Source organism: Pelodiscus sinensis, chromosome 1 (genome assembly GCF_052426305.1).
Source record: "Pelodiscus sinensis isolate ZL-2025 chromosome 1, ASM5242630v1, whole genome shotgun sequence".
NCBI classification, from domain to species: Eukaryota; Metazoa; Chordata; order Testudines; family Trionychidae; genus Pelodiscus; species Pelodiscus sinensis.
In genome coordinates this window covers 165,606,777-165,626,614 of record NC_143052.1, presented here as the reverse complement: position 1 = coordinate 165,626,614, position 19,838 = coordinate 165,606,777, and the positions used below count along the sequence as shown (strand labels likewise).

The following is a 19,838-nucleotide window of genomic DNA, read 5'->3' as shown; positions in this document are numbered from 1 at the left end:
TAATTTAAGATCTTACAAAACATAGAATTTCAACAGCATTCATCACACAGAAGTAATACTCCCTCCCCCCGGAAAAAACTCCACATTTATGGACAAAGAGGCACATAGCTGGAATCCTTCAACTGAAATCTAGCAAGCATTAGAGCAGGGCTACTCAAGAAGTGGCCTGGGGGCTGCATGCGGCCCACGGTACAGTTTGTTTGCGGCCCACGGTACAGTTTGGGTTTACGCAGGGCTCAACGCACAGTCTGCAGGTAGGATTCTTTGAACACGCTCGACAACGGTAAGATGTCTCACAGCCGGGGTGAGCATTGAAAGATGCAAGCAGATGAACTGGCTGGAACAGATGGGTACAGGATGTTGGTGTTTCTAGCCCCCAGGAATGAGGTTCCAGGAGCACTGGGGCATTGTGGGAAGTGCTGGTTGCTTAGCCTTGTGGGAAGAGCCTGAGTGTGTAACAATATGGTTTTTCTGTAACCATGATGGAAGCCTGAAGTCATATTGGCAGCCAAAGCCTTCTTCTGCAGCTAGACTGAAGAGCAGCAGCCATTAGCTGTAAGATCTAGAGTCACATTCCATCTACAATAGTGTCACACTGTCAGCCGACGGTCAGGGCAGTGTGTGTGTGTCTGTTTCCGAGAAAAGGTTTAACGTCCGTGTCTTTACTGCTAGGACTGGGGTACCGTCGCAGAGGGTGGCCAGCAGGCCAACAGACGGCCCATTATATAGGAAGAGCTTATTACACCTTAGATTTTAGCTGCTAGAACACAGGGGTTCCTTTGCAGCGGGCAACCTAGGAAAGGCTGAAAAGGTGCCCTAACGGATCTTGTCACCTGGGAGTGACACAGATCCAAACGCCCAAGCTCTCCCTATGTCTGTCCCTTTATGACCGGCTGAAGTTCTTTTAAATTGTGCTTGGTTCTATTACAGCAACTGAAGGAGTCAGGTTAAAACTTAAACAGTTACAGGTTTATTAAAAAGAACTATAAAAGCATATGGTTACAATGGCTATTGCTCTATTTCTTAAATGCTAGCAAATATATATATATAGGTCTTAAAAATGATTACAGGACAAAGATAAAGATAGAAAATAGAAATAATGGTACCAAGTGACAGCTTAATCTTTAAAGAGCTCTAACACTATGTATATATATACTTAAACAAAGGACCACATCCAGGTACAATTTTTACCCCTTTCTGTGCCTCTTGACTCTAGCGTGTCAGGCCAGGGCCAGTCTCTCAATTCCTAGGAAAGACGAATACGAGGTGGGCGTCCCCTTGGAACCTCAGGAGATCAAACACCTAACCTGACCAGCAGATAGATGGTAGATTGACACTCAGAGAAAATGTGCTGCTGGACCCATCTTTATACTCCTGGGGGCCCATATCCTCTTTCTTATCTAAGAGGCCAAATAGTACTGGTCCGTTTTGTGGCACCAGTTCTTACAAGCAAGTTTCAAGTTAATTTACACTTGCAAGAGAGAGAACTAAATTGTGAGTACTAGACATTTTTTTACTAGGTGAGAGATTCCTCCCCCCGCGGACGGCTGTGTGTTCGTATCAATATGGGTTTAGATCAAGGACACTCTTTGGCAGCCTCTTGGTCAGCAATTGGCATATCTCTGTTTACAGCCATTCACAGTCACACAGCCTGGGCCTTCTGCTCTGTGTGCCCTGCATGCTCCAGGCAAGCAAAAATGGATGTTACAAGGGGGGTTCCTGTTTGGCTACACACACCAAACTGTGAGAAGGGGATTTAGTCCTGATAGCTCCCCCACTGTCACCCGATAAAGAAACAGATCTCAAGATGGGTAAACAAAACTTAAGTAACACCATTCTGTTTGGCAAGAAACTACTTATCAATACTTGAGGTTGTGGAATCCTCATTCTATGATCATTGTCATTACACTTTCCTATTGTTTGACTGTGTGATCTCTGTCTGGTTTGCAACTGTTTCTGTCTGCCGTATAATTAATTTTGCTAGGTGTAAATCAATTAAAGTGGTGGGGTATGATTGGTTAGGTAATTTTGTTATGATTGGTTAGTAAAATTATACTAAAATAATAGCTAAGCAGGACTCAGGTTTCATTGTATAAACTGGGGTCTAAGAAGGAGATTGGGAAGAAGATCAGAAGTAGCAAAAGGAAAGAAGCAAAAGCTGGAAGACGACCAAAGTGAGACAAGGAACACCAAGAAGAAGAGGGAAGACATAGAAGAAGAAATCACCTCCAAGACACAGACTAAGATAAGAGCTGCCAGGATTTTCCTGCACCACCGTGACTTGCAGCAGTTAAGATCCAGAGAGACTGATATTGCTGGGCCAACAGGGGAAGTTTGCCTGTACCAGGATTGGTAAGCATGACACTGTGTGCTTAGCATGTGTATTCTGCTTGTTTGGGAATTGTCAATAAATAGAGGATAAGAATATTACTGTTTGAGGCTCTTTCAGTGACTAAAGATCCTGCAAAACCCACAGGACGTTGTGCCCTGAGCCCTAGGAATTGGGTAAGGGTGGGTGTGTAAATTAACAGGGATGCACCTTGAGCCCTAGGAACTGGGTAAAGGTGTGTGTCCCTACAGTGTGGAAGGGATAAGATAAATTTGTGCGGGTAACAAGAGGTGCTGACTGGCTCACACTGGCCACGTTTGGGTTTGGTGCTGCAATTTAAAAAGCGGCATCCGCTATTATGTAAATGAAGCACAGGATATTTAAATGCTGGTTTCATTTGCACTTTCAATGTATCTAATTTACATCCCTCTGCCGACAGAGTGGTGTAGTTTAGATATACCCTTATAGTGCATCTACACAGCACCCTTCTGTAGGAATAACCTATGCAATTTGCGCTATGCAAATTGTGCAGATTATTCCTAGTTTAAGTCGAAAGAGCTTATTTTGAAATTTGGCACTGCGTAGACATAAGGCCAATAAGGCACTATTCCAACAATTCCTTAACCCTCATGGAACGAGAGTTCAGGAAATAGTGGGCACTTTTAAAGACGCGGCATTGCTATTTTGGGATACTTCCAGTATCTTGAAATAGCAACGCAGTCTAGACATACCCCCAGTCTGGTAAACAACTCAACTGATTCTCATGGGACAAGAATGAATAAGAGTTTTCAGGAATGAGCACTTCCTTTTTATATTTGTGCCTACTTGCTTGCAAAAACAAGACAGAAGGACAGTTTAATTCCAAAGAGAAGGAAAGCTGGGAGGGGAGCTCCTCATAAAGCACTTATGTACTCTTACTTTTCCAGATAATCACCAAAAAGAAGATACGTGCATGGAGATTTTGAACTTAGCACTGATTGCGTGAAACATCATTTTAGAGTAAATTCTGAGTTCAGAACCATGAGTACTTTAACTAAAGGTTCATCAAAGCAGTGGAGGGGTAGAATTAGTTTTTAGGATAATAGACAGTAACATATAAGACAATTTATTTACTGGTGGTGGTTGTTCCATGCATGCAGATGAAACAAACTTCCCATATTGAACCCAGTTTATTTTACCCCAATTTCCTCAAAGAGAAACCAGTCCCCTTGTAATATCTTTATGCCACATTTCATCCCAACATAGAGGTTTTTGGAAAGTTTGATACAATTCAGCAAAAGAATTCTAATGTTATGACTCAAATATGTTCCTGTGTACTTTTTTGAATACTTTCTTGTTTTTGGCTTATCTTTTCAGTAGCATATCTGAGACAAAACCCACATAATATTGTGCTTTGTAGGAATAGTACTTTTAGATTAAGATGGATAGTAGGTCACTATTTAATAAAGTTTTCAAATTGCAAAGGCAAAATCCTAGAAGGGAAATAATAAAAAATGATAGTTCACATAACTTTTAAAATGCTCTAAGCCAAATAGATGAAAGTTCTCTAAATTTCTGTGACAAATGGATAGGAGCCTTCTTATTGACTTTAATCTACTAGCAATGTTAATTCATGTGATTATAATAATGCTGTGCATATAAACTGATACATTCCCACTTGGCAAGGCCTAACTAGTTTTCAGTTTCTTTATTTCAACCTCAATCGGGAGACATTTTAAACTTAGGGAAACACTTGAAGACAAACTTTAAATATAATGATGGAGATTCACTCCTCAGAGGAAGGAATCCAAAGTGAAGATGTGGTATAGAAGGCACTGTTGCTTGAATAACAAAAACATCATAGTTTTAATGTGAGGGCACAATTCCACACACATTATTAACATTCAAATGGATACCTATGCAATCAAATTTAAAATACTACAAAGTAAGTGAGAGATGCGCAAAAGTCAGGATGTTCTATTGGTACCTATGGAAAGCACATCTTGTTTCATTTGTGCATCTGTAGATATTTGTCTGATTTCCAAAGTATCACAATGGTCATGGGCGGTTGTATTGAGGGTTTTGAATCCTCCTCTATTACTGTGCTACTTTGCAGAATCCCCATTACTCTGCAACCATGATGAAGAATTTTAGCTATTCTATATACTGTGTTCATTTCTATGCCTGCCTTTTTGAAATATGATGAAATATGATGAACAATATGATGAAAGACCTTCTATGATATAGACCTCATTTAACTCCTTTTCAATATATTCTAGGCTTTCAAGGTGGGAGGACAGGTGAGAATGACTGGCCTGCTTTTGAGATCATTAGATGTCTAGTTTTAAGCATCCACATTTATGTAACCTTTTACTTTCTCATCACTGCAGATTTATGAATACCTTTTTGTTTTCCTTTGCGAGACACTATTCCTAAATGCGAAAATACGGAGAAGTTCCCTAGTGCTACAACAAGACATAATCAATGCTAACTTGACTACTATCTGATGGTTCATAAACACACAGAGGAGATCTCTGAAATGAGGAGTGCATACCAACATAACTCTAAATCTCTCTTTTAAATTGGCTACTTAAACAGACAAAACCAAGTACAGTAAACTTCTGATAATTCGGCACTTTTAGGACCCAGGGGGTGCCGGATTATCAGATATGCCGGACTATAGGAAGGGGGGGGGCTATGAGGGGGCCTGGGGTGGAGTGGGGGGGATGCGCTCCTCAGCGCTGCGGGACCAACCCGGCAGCACCCAGCTGCTCTGCCCCAGACTTCCCCAAGCCAGCTGCTGCTGCAACTGACCAGAGGCTGACTCCGGGAAGCCCGGGGCAAAGCGACGGCGCTAGGGGACCAAGCCGGTAGCACCCAGCTGCTCTGCCCCTGGCTTCTCCGAGTCAGCCACTGGTCAGTTTCAGCAGCGGCTGAATCGGGGAAGCCGGGGGCAGAGCAGCTCCAATTGTCCGGCTGCCCGGAGCACTTCCGGGTTCCAGATGGTGCCGGACCATCAGGAGTGCCGGACCATTGGATGCCGGACCACTGGAGTTTTACTTTTATTGATATAATAGGCCTGATTCTTATGAGTTATGCTGATATAAATCTGGAGTAACTCCACTGATGAAAATGGAATTATTCCAGATTTATATTGCTGTGAGAGAGAAAAATCTATCTCCAGGCTTTTCTATATGATAAACATTTCATTTTTGACATTGCTTTTTTGAATATGAAGTGATCTAGGTTAGCTCCTTTTCCATAGAAAAATAGTAACTGTTAGTCTAGAATCGTATTGAGAAAAACTTAAAATATATTTCAAGTCACTACCTCTAAAATACAAAGCAAAAACTTAATATTGTGGGTTACATAGGCTTTGCTAATCACCAGTATAAACTGTGGCCCTATATTATTTCCTATCCCTGATAAGAGGGAGAGGAATTATGCAGGGCAGTGGAAAGTAACGAGAAGCAAAATTTTGGCTGAATAGCGGCAAAAGCTGTTCATCTATGGAATAGTCTCCAAAAAGAACAGACGGAAGCCCAGTCTTTTACATCTAAAATTAGACTGGACAAAGCAACAGTAAGCATACATTATGAGGAATTCCTGCACTGGCAGGTAGGTTGTCTAGTGTAGTAGTCTTTTTCTGTCTTTAACTATTATTCTTTCCGTTATCACAGAGATCTTAGCTGTAGGTACATACTGTGTACAAAATCTGAAATGTATGGCATCGTCTGATGTCATCTTAAAGTGATATGAGGACCCTTGCTAGAGGTTTCAAAGTTTATATGCTTTCTAGAGTGCAAAGCAATCCAGATCACATTCTTAGAATGAGTGAAGTTTTAATTTAATGTGAAGTCATTCAAATAGATACATTAAGGGAGTTCAAGAGGATAGTTTCTTAATAATATGCAGGGATGACCTTGAGAGATTAACTTTAATTCATTTCACTATGCAGGTACCTCTAGTTACACAATCTCAATATACTGTTTGAAAACTAGAAGATTTTCACACATCATATACATTTAATGCATGATTTTGTAAATCATTAACTTTATAGGGCCAAATTCATCCCTAGTATAACTTCACAGTAGACCTTGGAATTACATCACAGATAGTTCATCAATAATGAACCAAAATAAAGTTTCTTCTGATATGTTAAAGGAATCATCTCTTGTTAAAGGGATAAGCACATTGAGCAAGTGTGAAACTTGAAAAAGAAGCGACATTAAATTTAGCTTGGAACTTCCTTCTCACAAAATCAAAACAAATCCTGATTTTTTTTCTTTTAAAGCAGGGAATCCAAGGTTTTGTATGTTTATAAAACTCAAGTGCCCATCCAAATCTTACAAAACTCAGAGAGAAAACAACTGTGTGCTGAGAACAAATGTAGGAAACTTCAGATGAAGGTGTTGTTTTTAGGAAAAATTCATACAGCTATAAATCAGATTTTTAAAATGGAAGTGCCTCCTTAACTATTTCTTCAATATGACTACTATAATACTATAACTTAATAGTATTTGTGGCAGTATATAAAGGGGGAGATGATCATTTTATTTAGAAATCCTTTCCTCTCAAGGTATAAAATCAATATAGTTAGTAGAAGATCACTGCAAATACAGGAGGCATCATTTTCTGCAGTAACAAACGTTTTTATGAGAAGCAGGTGTTTTCCTGCAATAGACAATAAAGCTAGTAACTCAGGGAGGAGTACATAATAATAGGTTTTTAACTCAACCTCCCTGAGAAGAGCATTGAGCAAGGGCACTTTTACTGCAATACCAATGCATTGTAAACAAACAAACAAATAAACAAACAAACAAACAAAATGAAAACTTTGCATTAGAGGCTTTTTGATACAATATCTTCGGGGGAGCTGTCAGCCACAGCAGGCCCCTGAGCAAGAGGGGTGTGTGTGTGTGGGTGTGCGCACATGCTGAGGGCAGCCAAACTTCAGCACAACCTGGTCCATGGTGTCCCCCACCAGATCTTAGTGCTGTCTGGAGCATGCTGCATGGCGTTCTGGTGGAAATTAAAGGGCCCAGGGCTCCGAGAAGCACCATTGCCACAGCAGTGGCAACAGCAGCTGGAGCCCTGGGGCAGTTAGCTCTCTTGTTCCCCCTGTCAGCGGGCCTAACTATCTCTTTAAATCAACAGCATTAGCTTTCTTGATTTAAATAAGACAATCGTAACAGAACTAGATGAGAGTTCCTTAATTATACTGAGTCAGCAGCTTTCCTAAGTGCTAGAGTTGGTTAACCAAACCCCTATTTAATACATAATTGTGCAGCAACAAATATAATTTAACAGGTCTATTCCTTTATTTTAAAATATACATCTAAGGAAAATGTGTTCTATAAAATGTTTGATTTTGTAAGGAATTGTTTGAAAGGGGAATGATTCATTCTGGGGGAACTAATCTTTCCTTTTTTAGTCCTGTATCTTCAGCCTGCTGTGTGATCTTTTTGTATATGAAAGAGCAGGTTCCTGGATTAGTACATTAGCTTTTGGCATCACTACTTAATATAAGATATGGCATGGACTCATGTAGCTATTTGTAATTGGGTGTGAAAAATATTACAGGACATAATGATAATTAATCATACACGAGGGGGAATTTGTGGCTGCAAAACTAAATTCAAGAGAAAAGGGGTCTTTTCCCACTATTCTCTCCATATGTCTAAATCTACCAAAGTAATAAAATAACTAAAGTGAAGACCTTGGATAAATTCAAAGGAGGGAGTTCTTGTGATGATAATGGTTCTAGTTTCTTGGCAGAAAGAAACAACAGGCACACCTCAGAAGATTAAGAGATTTGATTTGGTACGATGAGGTTGTTCATCAGTTTATCCTCTGAGATCTTGTCTCACCTTACTTAGCTTCCAATTTTCCAAACTCTCAGGATGGTTAAGCACTGGAATAAATTATTTAAGGAAGCTGTGGAATCTCAATCATAGAAGATTTTTAAGAGCAAGTTAAACAAATACCTGTTGGGGTGCCTGCGGAGGGCTAGATGATGTTTAGTCCTGTGTACAAAGAACTGGACTTGACGACCTCTTGATGCCCTTTCCACTTCTATGATTCTTAAGCCTCTCTCACTCCAAATCTGATCCCCATTTTCACTTCTCAAAATCTGATCCCAATTTTTCATTCTATTGCCTTCTGGCTGACTCTTGCCAACTGGACTCATTTGAGTCCTATTTTCTCATCTTTCTTTCTATAGTTGCTTTATTTTACATCATAATGTAAGCATATTCCAACAAACTCCAAACTTGCTCAGGTGGCAGGCATTTCAGAATACATTATGCATATGTGATAGTGGGGGAAGCTTTGGAAGTTATGTGATTTTTATGGTAGCAGCTGATTCTGCAATACCAAAACACTGAAATGGACCAATGGGGATATTGGAAAAAGAAGCGATCTTTTAAGGGAAATCTAGAATGAGGTCTAAGAAAGTGGTGAGGTTTGCAGAGGAACCAGAAGCAGCAGCACAATGAAATAGAAAATGGTCTCAGTGGTCGTAAGGTTAAGGGAGGGCATAAAACCCAAAAGAAATTGAGCTGCCTGTATGAAGAAAGGTGTATCAGATCAGTGGAGCTGAAAAGAAAGATGGAATTGGTGTGGGAACAGAAGATTCAGAGGCCCCTTGAATGTAGTCTATAGAGTACAGCACAGGGAGAAGATACATACTAGAAAGTGCTTTAGTTTAGATAAAGATAAAATAGTAAAACTGAAATAAATACAAGTTATGGGGTTCATAAGTATTACTGGGTGAAATGCTACACTCTGATATAAGGAAGATCAAATCTGATGCCCATAATGGCCTCTTCTGACCTCTCTCTATGAGTTCATTATGGCAGTTTCAGGGGAAGTAGGATTTGGGGGATAACAAACGGTTTGTGCTTCAAGAAAACAGTAAATCAACTTTAGTCTTCAAAATGGTTAATGTTCAAGGATAAAAATTTTGGTCAAAGTTCAGAATAGTTCTTATTTATGTAATCTTGTTCAGTTCCTAGGTTTAATTTCTTAGCAGACTTCAAAGTATGAGGTGTCTCCAATCATTACATTTAATATGTTATGAAATAAATTATTCTTGTCCGTGTGATCATTATTTGGTAATGGTGCTAATATATAATCAAATCTATAGCTCCTGGAACTGACATACCACCATTTTTTGGTTAACTCAGGCCAACATTTTGACACTTGACTTATCCAAAGTGAGTCTCTTAAACAGATATTTGGGAACCTAAATAAGGGTATGTCTACACTACCACCCTAGTTCGAACTAGGGTGGAAATGTAGGCAACCGGAGTCGCAAATGAAGCCTGGGATTTGAATTTCCCGGGCTTCATTTGCATAAAGCCGGGCGCCGTCATTTTTAAATGTCCGCTAGTGCAGACTCCATGCCGCGTGTAGCCGCGCGGCACGGAGTCCGTACGAGCGGACATTTAAAAATGGTGGCGCCTGGCTTTATGCAAATGAAGCCCGGGAAATTCAAATCCCGGGCTTCATTTGCGACTCCGGTTGCCTACATTACCACCCTAGTTCAAAATAGGGTGGTAGTGTAGACATACCATCAGAGACTTGGTTTTTCAAGATGGTAGTTTCCATCCATTGCTAGCCAATGCACCTCTATATCCAAAGGAAAACAAATAAAACTAGTTCTCAATAGAATAGCATTTAAATTGGCATGTTCAATTAGTATGTTGCTTAAAAAGATCGTATTAGTTTCCACTGTGTATTTGGTTTGTTAACACTTTAACAGAGATCCGAAATGTCCTTTTCATCCTTTGTTATCTATATTTTGTTTCTTAATGTGATCTGAAAGACATCTATGTTGCAATTTATTTTAATTCTTTTGCATATTTATCTGAACTCTTCACATAGCTGATGTGTACAGTTTCAATATATTATTTTTGTTGTGTTACTATATTATTTTAACACTCCTTTTTCTTAATTGTGGGCTTTGAAGTTTACTTGGATAGACTGGAAGTTGAGCAAAACTTTTCTTACTTAGAAATCCATTTCTGTCTTCTGCTTGTACTCTAGCTATTATTAAGGTACTGAACTAGCTATGTGATCCTATGCTGATGATTCTGTGACCAGTCTTTGCTTATACTTTTCAGGTGAAAATCTTTGGAGCAGGAGCCTAAAAAACACTTGTGGCTCACAGCTGATTTTTAAGGGTATGTCTACACTACATGCCTCTGTCGGCAGAGGCATGTAGATTTGTTTATTCAGCAAAGGTAAATGAAGCCGCGATTTAAATGATCGCAGCTTCATTTACATTTACATGGCTGCCGCGCTGAGCCGACAAACAGCTGATCAGCTGTTTGTCGGCTCACCACTAGTCTGGACGTTCCCCCTGTCGACATCAAAACCCTTTGTCGGCAGCCCCGGTAAACCTCATTCCATGAGGAATAATGGGGCTGCCGACAAAGGGCTTTGATGTCGACAGGGGGAACGTCCAGACTAGCGGTGAGCCGACAAACAGCTGATCAGCTGTTTGTCGGCTCAGCGCGGCAGCCATGTAAATGTAAATGAAGCCACGATCATTTAAATCGTGGCTTCATTTACCTTTGCCTACAACCCTAATCTACATGCCTCTGCCGACAGAGGCATGTAGTCTAGACACAGCCTAAATGTGCAACATTTTAATATCTGTCTACTGTGTTTATGAGTTTAATGTAAAGTTCCAGAAATGAAATGTGAAACAGCTCATCGCATTTATTCCCTTATGAAAATTTATGATCATACTCATACGCTGTTTTAAACCTGTTAATGGAAGGTAAACACACTGGGATAACAATCAAATATAAAATAACCTCATTATTTTTGTATTATTCACTCTGAATATTCAATTCACTTTTTTGTACATTTATGTCTTACTGTATTGCAATACTTATGTCATATTTTAAAAAGAAAAAAGTGTATTGTTGACAGAAGAGAACACTAGAAAAGCAAAGACTGAGTAATGTTTTCTTTAAATGAAATCCACTAGGATTGCTTAAACAGCATTATATTTCTTAGTGAGATCTTTGGTTCAGCAGGAATGCTAACAGTAATAGCTCTCTGGACCACTTTATTTTTAAATACAAAGTTTTAGAAGCTAGTTCTAAATAATTGAAGACACCCATTAGGAGACATACAAACAAGGCAACTAATGGAGAAGACCTAGCTTAGAATCTCTCTAATAGAACCCTAGGCTATATGTAATTGATATTTAGAGGCTAGATTTCCTTTTCTCCTAATAGTAATTATATCCGTGTCATTAATAATGGCTGCTGTAAGGTCTTTGGGTTTTTCCCAAAGGCAAAAATGATATCTGACCAGAGAGGCCTCATGATTATTCACTCTCATTTGCAACAGTGCTGAGACCTAGATTTTTCTCTATTGAGAATCTAAGCTCTTATACTTTTTCCCTTGGGGACCCACATTAATAATAGCAGAATAGGGAAATTGAAAAGTATGCTAAACACCACTCACTATACTAGAATCTGCTAGGCAATTCTGTTTTAATGGTTTATCTTTCAAAGCACATTTGCAGTAATGATTTTTAAAAATTCTCAAGGTGTGGTTTATTTGCAGGTGGTTTTGAAGTGCTTCCTTATACTGAAAAAGCAAGCAGCATTAATGAAGCAAGTTCACATATTTATCCAAATTATTCAGAATTCTTGGACAGGCAAACATACATTTGAACTCTCATGAGAAATGGGTTCTCTCAGGATAATGTTTCCTGCTTTTGGAAGCACCAGATATATTGTTCTCTTATACAGTTCATAGCAATGTGAACCAGCGAGATGGGAATTCTAAAGCACACCAACATGTAGCATACTCACCGGTCCACACACTGTGGTATTTATGGATAATAATATATAAAACACTTTCCACACTAGTTTAAATTCTGTAAAACTCATTTGCATGTAGATAGTTTGGAAGAAAATTCCTGACTATTTAACAATTTTACACCTTTTGGTTTGTAAGTAATTCTGACATTTTATATTTATTGCCCAGCAATATTTTACAAATACCCATTTTAAGTTTTAAATCTTCACATTGGTACTACAAATATCTTGAGCTGATCTTATGAATCTTATTGTTCACATTCAGGTTTATGAATTTTAAATCACATAATTCAATGAAATGGAACAGTTTGTTTCAATATTTCATCCTGAAGTGGAGCATCAATTCAACTTGAGGCTAATGAGAAAATTAGCAAGGTCATATTGCCTTCAAAAGTTCTTCCCCTAATGCTATATCTCTCCATTTCATCAGCTTAATAAAAAACTAGTTATAAGCCCTTCATCTCTCCCCAAAATCTCACCAGAAATCTAATTTCCCCTGGTCCACATTACTCAATGTCTCTCCCCCCTTTTATTTACTAAGTTCTGTAACTGCACTGTTCAATTAAATAGAATGGTGGAATGTAGACATCAAGTTACAGAGAATCCAGCATTTACTTTAGTTCTCTTTTATAGTCTCATGCTGCTGAGGAAGGCAAAAAATACACAGACTCTCTGCCAATCTGACCTGGAAGAAAATTCCTTCCTGACTCCAAATACAGTGATTAGGCAGACCCTGAGCCATGTGGGCAATGGAATCATCTGGACAATAGCAGGCATATCATGCTAAAAGATTTAATTTGTAAATGTCTAGTACCTCTGAGGACAGTAAAGCAGGAGATATGAAGAGCTTCTTGGCTTTCTAGGGTCAAACATTTAATGGATTATTTGTTTCTCTTTGTGCAGACTCACTTATCATCTAAGGTGACAAATACTGCTAAATGGATAATTTTTGGAATGATTCATCATCTACTAGAAATAAGATATTTCAATTTGCCAGGTTTCAAGACACAATGTTATTTCAGGAGCATGATAATCTGTAGCTGATATTATCACAGAATTATTCAAGCAAAGGAAAACTTTCTATCACATGGTAATGGAAGCTTGAAATGAGATTTTTTTCCTTCTTACCACACTGATCCAAACTTATAATTTCTTGACCAGGACAAGAGCCAAATGAAGGACAGACATATGAGATGGGTTTAACTGGCAGGCTGCAACTTTATCAGTTATACATTGAGGAGAGGTATTGTAATACTCATCCCCTGCACATGCCAGGTTCCAACAAGGGCTACAGGGTTTCAGAACCAAACAGTAACTGTCCTACCTCCCTCAGCTCAGCTCTGAAAACACAAGTCATAACATAAAAGGGTAGGGGACGGTTGTGTGATAAGAGTTCACTAGTCTGTGTGGGGAACCTCAGTCTGCCAATATGCTAGGTCTCTGCCCTCCTATGAGCAAGCAATCCAGCAGCAAAGTCCCAGATCTCACTTATTTCTATCTCTTTTAGCCTCTATCTGTACTGGACAACTGGCTGCAAGTTGCAACAAGTCAGTGATCTTAATAGCATTATGTGAATTACTGTATTTTACTGTTTGCAACCCAATTGTGCCTCTTGGAAGCTGTGAGAAGGTGATAATCCTGGGACCACAGGGCAGTTTGGCCTCAAAAGGAAAAATTCTGTCATGATCCCAGTACTAAAGCTTCCTATATCTTCTGCGCAAGCTTAGAAGCATGCAAGGGACAAGAATTTTTGTTCATGGGACGAGGAAGTCCCAGTGCTATTGTTAAATGAATGCAGAACTCCCCATAGAAGCCTTGAATGTTTTTCTGGCCTATTCCCATTAATCACCAAAGAAAGCTCCAGGGAACATAAACTGTTACTCTTAAAAAGATTGAAAAGCAATCCAATAAATCTGCTGAAATGCTCAGGGTATTACAAAGTTAAACTAATGTCACACACAATGTTATTCAGATGAACTCAGATTCTAGACACTGCTTTCCAATACAGTTGCGTTAGATGGAGGCACCCAGCTCTGCAATGTCTTTGGGGGAAAAACCCAGCCTTCCCCCTAATACAGTATAAATGAGAGGCAACTGGGCTACCATTAAGGGGGGAAGAAAACCCTAATAGGAGTAGTCTGCAATATCTGTTCCATTCCTATTTGTGGTAGTCTGTATCAAGAACTAGGGCAAATGGAGATTTGGTTGGGAACTATGCATCACTATATGCATTTGTTATTGCCTCCTGAAGACTTTTCTTTGCATTGCATGAGAACTTCACATTTATTGCACAGAGCTTCTCTGCTGCTTTGAGTTTAGGTTTGATGGACAGGCTTATTTTGAGGTCTTAGAACTGTGTCCTTCCACTTAAGAGACTCATGGGAAACTGGGCAGTAAGATGCCATAACCAAACTCTAATTAGGCATAAATGATAATACTGGCCACAATAGATGGATGTCCTTGCTGTAACATCATTCATATTGCTACATCAGATCTTCACATTCTCTACAAGTTTATGGTAATAGTCAAGTTTCAGGCTTGTAATGGCTGCTAAGAATTTGACTACTGATATTTCTACCACCAAATGTTGCCTCTGTGATTCTAGATATCCCTTCTAGTGTTGCCCTTCTGGGTTTTTCAGTTACTGTACTCTGTGGAACTTCAGGGTAAAGAGAAAAAGATTTTTGCAAAGGCCACATTTGTACTTGCTGGTTTGGGAGTAAGGGCTTTTCTCTTCATTTCAGCATATGATTTTGCTTTGCATTTGGCCATTATACACATTCATTATAATGTCTGCAAAGCCTAACATATTCCAAAGGTGCTATATGAATAATATTAAAATGGTGCTCTATAAAAATATTAACATGGCTACATTAAACACATTAAAATGATAGAAAATCACATCTCCTATCTCAGTATCACAGAACAGCACATGTTTCTAGTCTCTCTATTCCAAAATTGGCCTTTAAGAGTGGTTTGTGCCTGATGTTTCAGAGAAAGTTGAAACATATCTCTTTTTTCCCCTTAATAATCATCCTGTAGTTGTTGCTGCCCCTGTTTGTCTCCCAGTTTGCCTTCTAATTAGTACTGCCAAAAGTGTGTCTCCTGCAGGCTGCTGACAAAAGGTGCTTTGTTAAAAAATTATTGATTCAGTACAATGAGTGACTATCGAAAAGGCACCAAGGGCAAAATAACCACTGGGGAGATGCACCTCCTTATGCCAGGAATGAATCCTTCTCTCTACCACCCCCATGCATAAGAAAAAGAATTGCTTAAAGTAGAAATATCTCTCTGATGAATAATAAAAGACCAGAAAAGAAAATGTTGATGCCTATGTGGAGCTGGACAGGATTTGTTTGAGGTATATATGCCTATTAGGACTATGAAGCATGTGACTGTACTATGCAAGGTCAACTTCCTTAGGCAGTGGTAGAGTTTAGTGCTGTGTTGGCACTATTAAAAAGGAATCCTATGCCAAGTTACTCAGTAACACTGTATTGTCTTCAGGGTATCATCTACCAATGAGTTTGTGCAAATATAATGCTAAAAATGTAATATCCTTGCTAAAATATTGATGGGTAGATCTTTGGAACAAGCCAGAATGTTTCCCACAGTAGAATTAATCTCTTAGTAAAGCATTTATCTTTCTAATTCATGATCAGATTTTTTTAATGTTGATAAATAAGCAAGGCCAACTCGATCATAGTAGGGAATCAACATGGGAAAAGTTATGCAACAGATCTGTGGATTTGTGGGTTGTGGATAGTTTAACCTGTTTTTCAATCTATGTTCAATTGTTGGGCTTTCTCAATTCTAGCCTTAATAAAACAGTAAAACTGCACACAGAACTGCAGCCTCATTACTTCTCATACTGAAAATCAATAAGCCCAGATATTCACAACGTAAAAAACAAAACAAACAACCCTCCCTTTTACTTCTCTGCCTTAGATCTTCCTCCTAAGTGTTCTTTTCTCCTTTCCATTCATTGTTTTGTGCTACTTAGCAAAGGGAAAAGGAAATACTATTATCTCCTTATTTTGGCAGGTTGAGATGCAGGTACCTGAAAACTCCAGAAACTCCTGAAAACTGGATGTGTTTCAAAGAATGAAGGCACCAATTGCCACTAACTTTAGTTTTGTAGCAAGCCCTACTCTTCAAACTGGGGTGTGCAAGTGTACACAGAATGGACATGAGCAAAAGCAGACCCTAATTTGTGTTTATATATGAGGGTACATACAAATCTCCATCTGAAATGAGGGAAATGTGTGTGGGCATATTTGTCCACATGGGCTTGAAGATTTTGGGTACAGACTTGTGACATAACTAGTTGTTTCTTATCTGGTGCTCATTTCTCCTTCTAGTCTTAAAAACAATGTAATTTTATTTTATCTAATATTCTCTATTCTTTCCTAATACCACAGCTAGACATGTACATAATGTAATTTGGTTGTTGCTAAATCAGAACACCAAAATATAATCACAATGACATGTATCATAGTTGTATTATATCAACCATATCACGGCAGTCCATACATAAAAACATATCAAAGGGGCTCTACCTTTAACCATGTTTATAAAATCTCACTAATATTGCATCTACCGTACTCAAATCTGACATAAAACAAGACAAATCAAAACAAATAGATCAATAGAAAACATAACTAACACTTAAACCTAATGATGGTATGAGGAATAAATAAAATGAGAACAAGTTTAGACAATATAAACACATTTCAATGTATAACATGCTATTCTGTAGGGTTTCATTTGGTTGATGTTCTAAGCAAGACCTACTTTCTCATAGTACTTGATCTCGTAGTCCAGAATGGCTCCATTGGGGAAGTCAGGCTCTTGCCATGAGAGGGCAATGCTGTTTTGGGAAGCCCAGTCCTTCCTTACCATACCTATCAAGGAGGGTGCTGAAAGGGAAAAGCATAACTAAGGGTTAAAGAGAAAGCATACTGTTTATCTCTTTTTGACTTTACTGCCTTAGGATATTGACAAGCGGTGACCTGCAGGCAGAAGAATATGGCAGATGGAAATTCTCAGCCTAGTTATATAACTAGACATTAGTGTTGAAAGTACAGATTTCATTGTTAAAGTGTGGGTGTACTTTTGAGAAGCAACTGAAAAATGGCAACACCTTAGTCTAAAGAACTGATCCAGTTATACCTATTGACTTTAGAGACCAACAAAAACAGATTTTACTGTTTTATTCTTTTTAGTACTGAGAATCAACGTAATTAACAGAAGTGCTAGATTCTGTTCCTTTTTCAGCTACGTCAATGGAATTGTTATAGTCAGAACAGTTGCACCTGTATACATTTATTGTTGATGTCACAACCATAATCTGGGTTCCCATAATCTGAAGGCAGTGGAGTTGCACTGGTAACACTAAAGGCATAGTATCAGATGGAGAACAACATGTAAGGGACAGAATATGAATTAAGAGTAATCTGAACTGAATTCACCATATTTCTTCATAATAAATACATACATTTTCTATTCAATTTATACTTTGGGTCAAAAGAAGATTATAATTTAAAAATTCAATGAGTTTTTAATTTTGTTAGTGCTGACGAAATTAAAAAAACCCAACAATCTAGAACATTATTAGATTACTGATACTATGTCATCCACAAAATGACCAAACATATTATAATCACTCAATTTATGCATCTTCATGGCAACTAGAACACAAGTGAATCTATATTTCTAGATCATAGCCAAACACTGGGAATTATGTTATTCTGGAAGAATTTGTGTGTAGTGTATCTATTTTACCCATTTACCAATTTACGGAAAAAATATAATGTGAGCAATATTCTGCAGAGAACTCAAATGCAGTAAAATCTACAGGATGAAATCCACAAGTAAGATTAAAATGTATTTTTAAATCAATTACACGTTCATTAGCAAATAATTATTAGAACATCTGAATTGTTTATAAGCACTGAAAGCACAGAAAGCTTACAATGCATGTTCCATATACAACATGAACTCTCTCCTTTAGACACTAATCCTTTCATATTGTGGATACTAATTATAGCATTATGCTCTTTAACTATCCTTCTGATACAGTGAGAGTTTAGGCCAGTATTGAGAGAGTATATGGCCAATGGTGTTTTGCAACCCATTGTATATGGTGAATGCAGCAAAATTTGACTTGCCGTGTATATAGAAGGTAGGTTCTCGACCAATGGGCGAATGGGGTATAGTACAACCCGTTATCCATTTGTGGTATAGAATATGTAAGATTTTTTTTTCTGGACTGTATTGGAAAAGCAGGATACAGGACTATGATATTTTCCCCACTCCAAAATACAAAATATTTTTTTCCCTAGAAAGAGGGAGGAGGGGAAAACAACTGTAAAAATGAGAGTAGGAGAAACACAACAAAGTAGTATTATATGAAACATAACAGATGCTATGTGATTTCATATTCCTCAGCCACAGTGGCACACATATCATCCACATGAAAAGCCTGCAGTTCTGCAAGTAAAATACAAACATAATTGAGAATTCAATTTGCTAACTTGTTGGGCCTACTACTTCCTTGCACACAAACACATCTTTGTCAGCTTTTTTCTTTTTGTGCCTAACCCTCTACTTTCAAAAAATGATTCAAATTTGGCATCCTGCATAACCAGATGCTGCTTTTCAGAAAGCACTGAGGCTACGTCTATACCGTGCTCTCTTGCGCAATAAAATATGCAAATGAGTCAAAGTGGTACATATCGCCACGCCTCATTTGATACTTAATGAACCGCCATTTTTGCGCAAAAACCCCCTCTTGTGCAAGAGACGTTCTCCTGAAGAAAAGGGGCAGAACGGCTCTTGCACAAGAGGGGGTTTTTGCGCAAAAAAGGAGCTATGTAAATGGCTCATTTTTGTGCAAAAGCCCCTTGTGCAAAATGGAGGCTCATTAAGTATGCAAATGAGGCACAGTGATATTCACCACTTTGCCTCATTTGCAAATTGTCTTGTGCTAGAGAGAACAATATATCTTTTAAATTGTCCCAAATTGGACAACAAAAATTCAGGAACACAAAATTCTAGTTACTTTTTAAAATCAACAACCTATATTATTATTACAAAGTTTTGACCAAACCAATCCTTATGTGCTAAAATCATACTGTACTGATGGTGAGTTAACTGCACAGAAGGGCAGCGTCTTTTGAAATGTTCTAGTCAACTGCAATTAATTATCAAGAATGAGTTTTTTGCAATTTTTTAAATATGACTGAATTATTTTTAAAAATAATTGCTTTTTAAAAAGTCCAGTTTAATTTACTACGTAAAAATGATCTGTTTTCATCATTTCAGTCTGATCGATTTAGGTATGTGTACTAATAATATACTGTTTACAGTACTGATCAGCAATTTGTACATATACTACGGTGAACATGAAGAAAACCACACATAATGAATTAAACACACTGAAAACTAAAGCTAAGATGAGCAGACCAACTTGCCTTCCATCAAATGCTTGATTCTACTAATTAAGCCTTCCTAATAACTCATAACATTAGCCACAAATCTCTCCAACATCCAATAATAGTTAATTCTATCCATAGTTCCCTCCTCAATCATTTATATTTCTACACATTATATCTCCCTTCAAGGCTTCTTGACAGCTCAATAACATTATTTTTCCTCCTTTAATTGGTCTAGGAGAAACAACA

General features: G+C 38.2%; 1 protein-coding gene across 1 annotated transcript in view; it reads right to left on the bottom strand.

Moving 5' to 3' along the window:
• The window catches only part of EPHA6 (EPH receptor A6), an 815,765-nt gene that overhangs the window by 236,893 nt on the left and 559,034 nt on the right, over positions 1-19,838 (bottom strand). Inside the window, exon 6 of the mRNA XM_075908927.2 lies at positions 16,948-17,072. Coding sequence (XP_075765042.2) covers positions 16,948-17,072 — 125 coding nt within the window. The remainder of the gene's footprint in view (positions 1-16,947; positions 17,073-19,838) is intronic.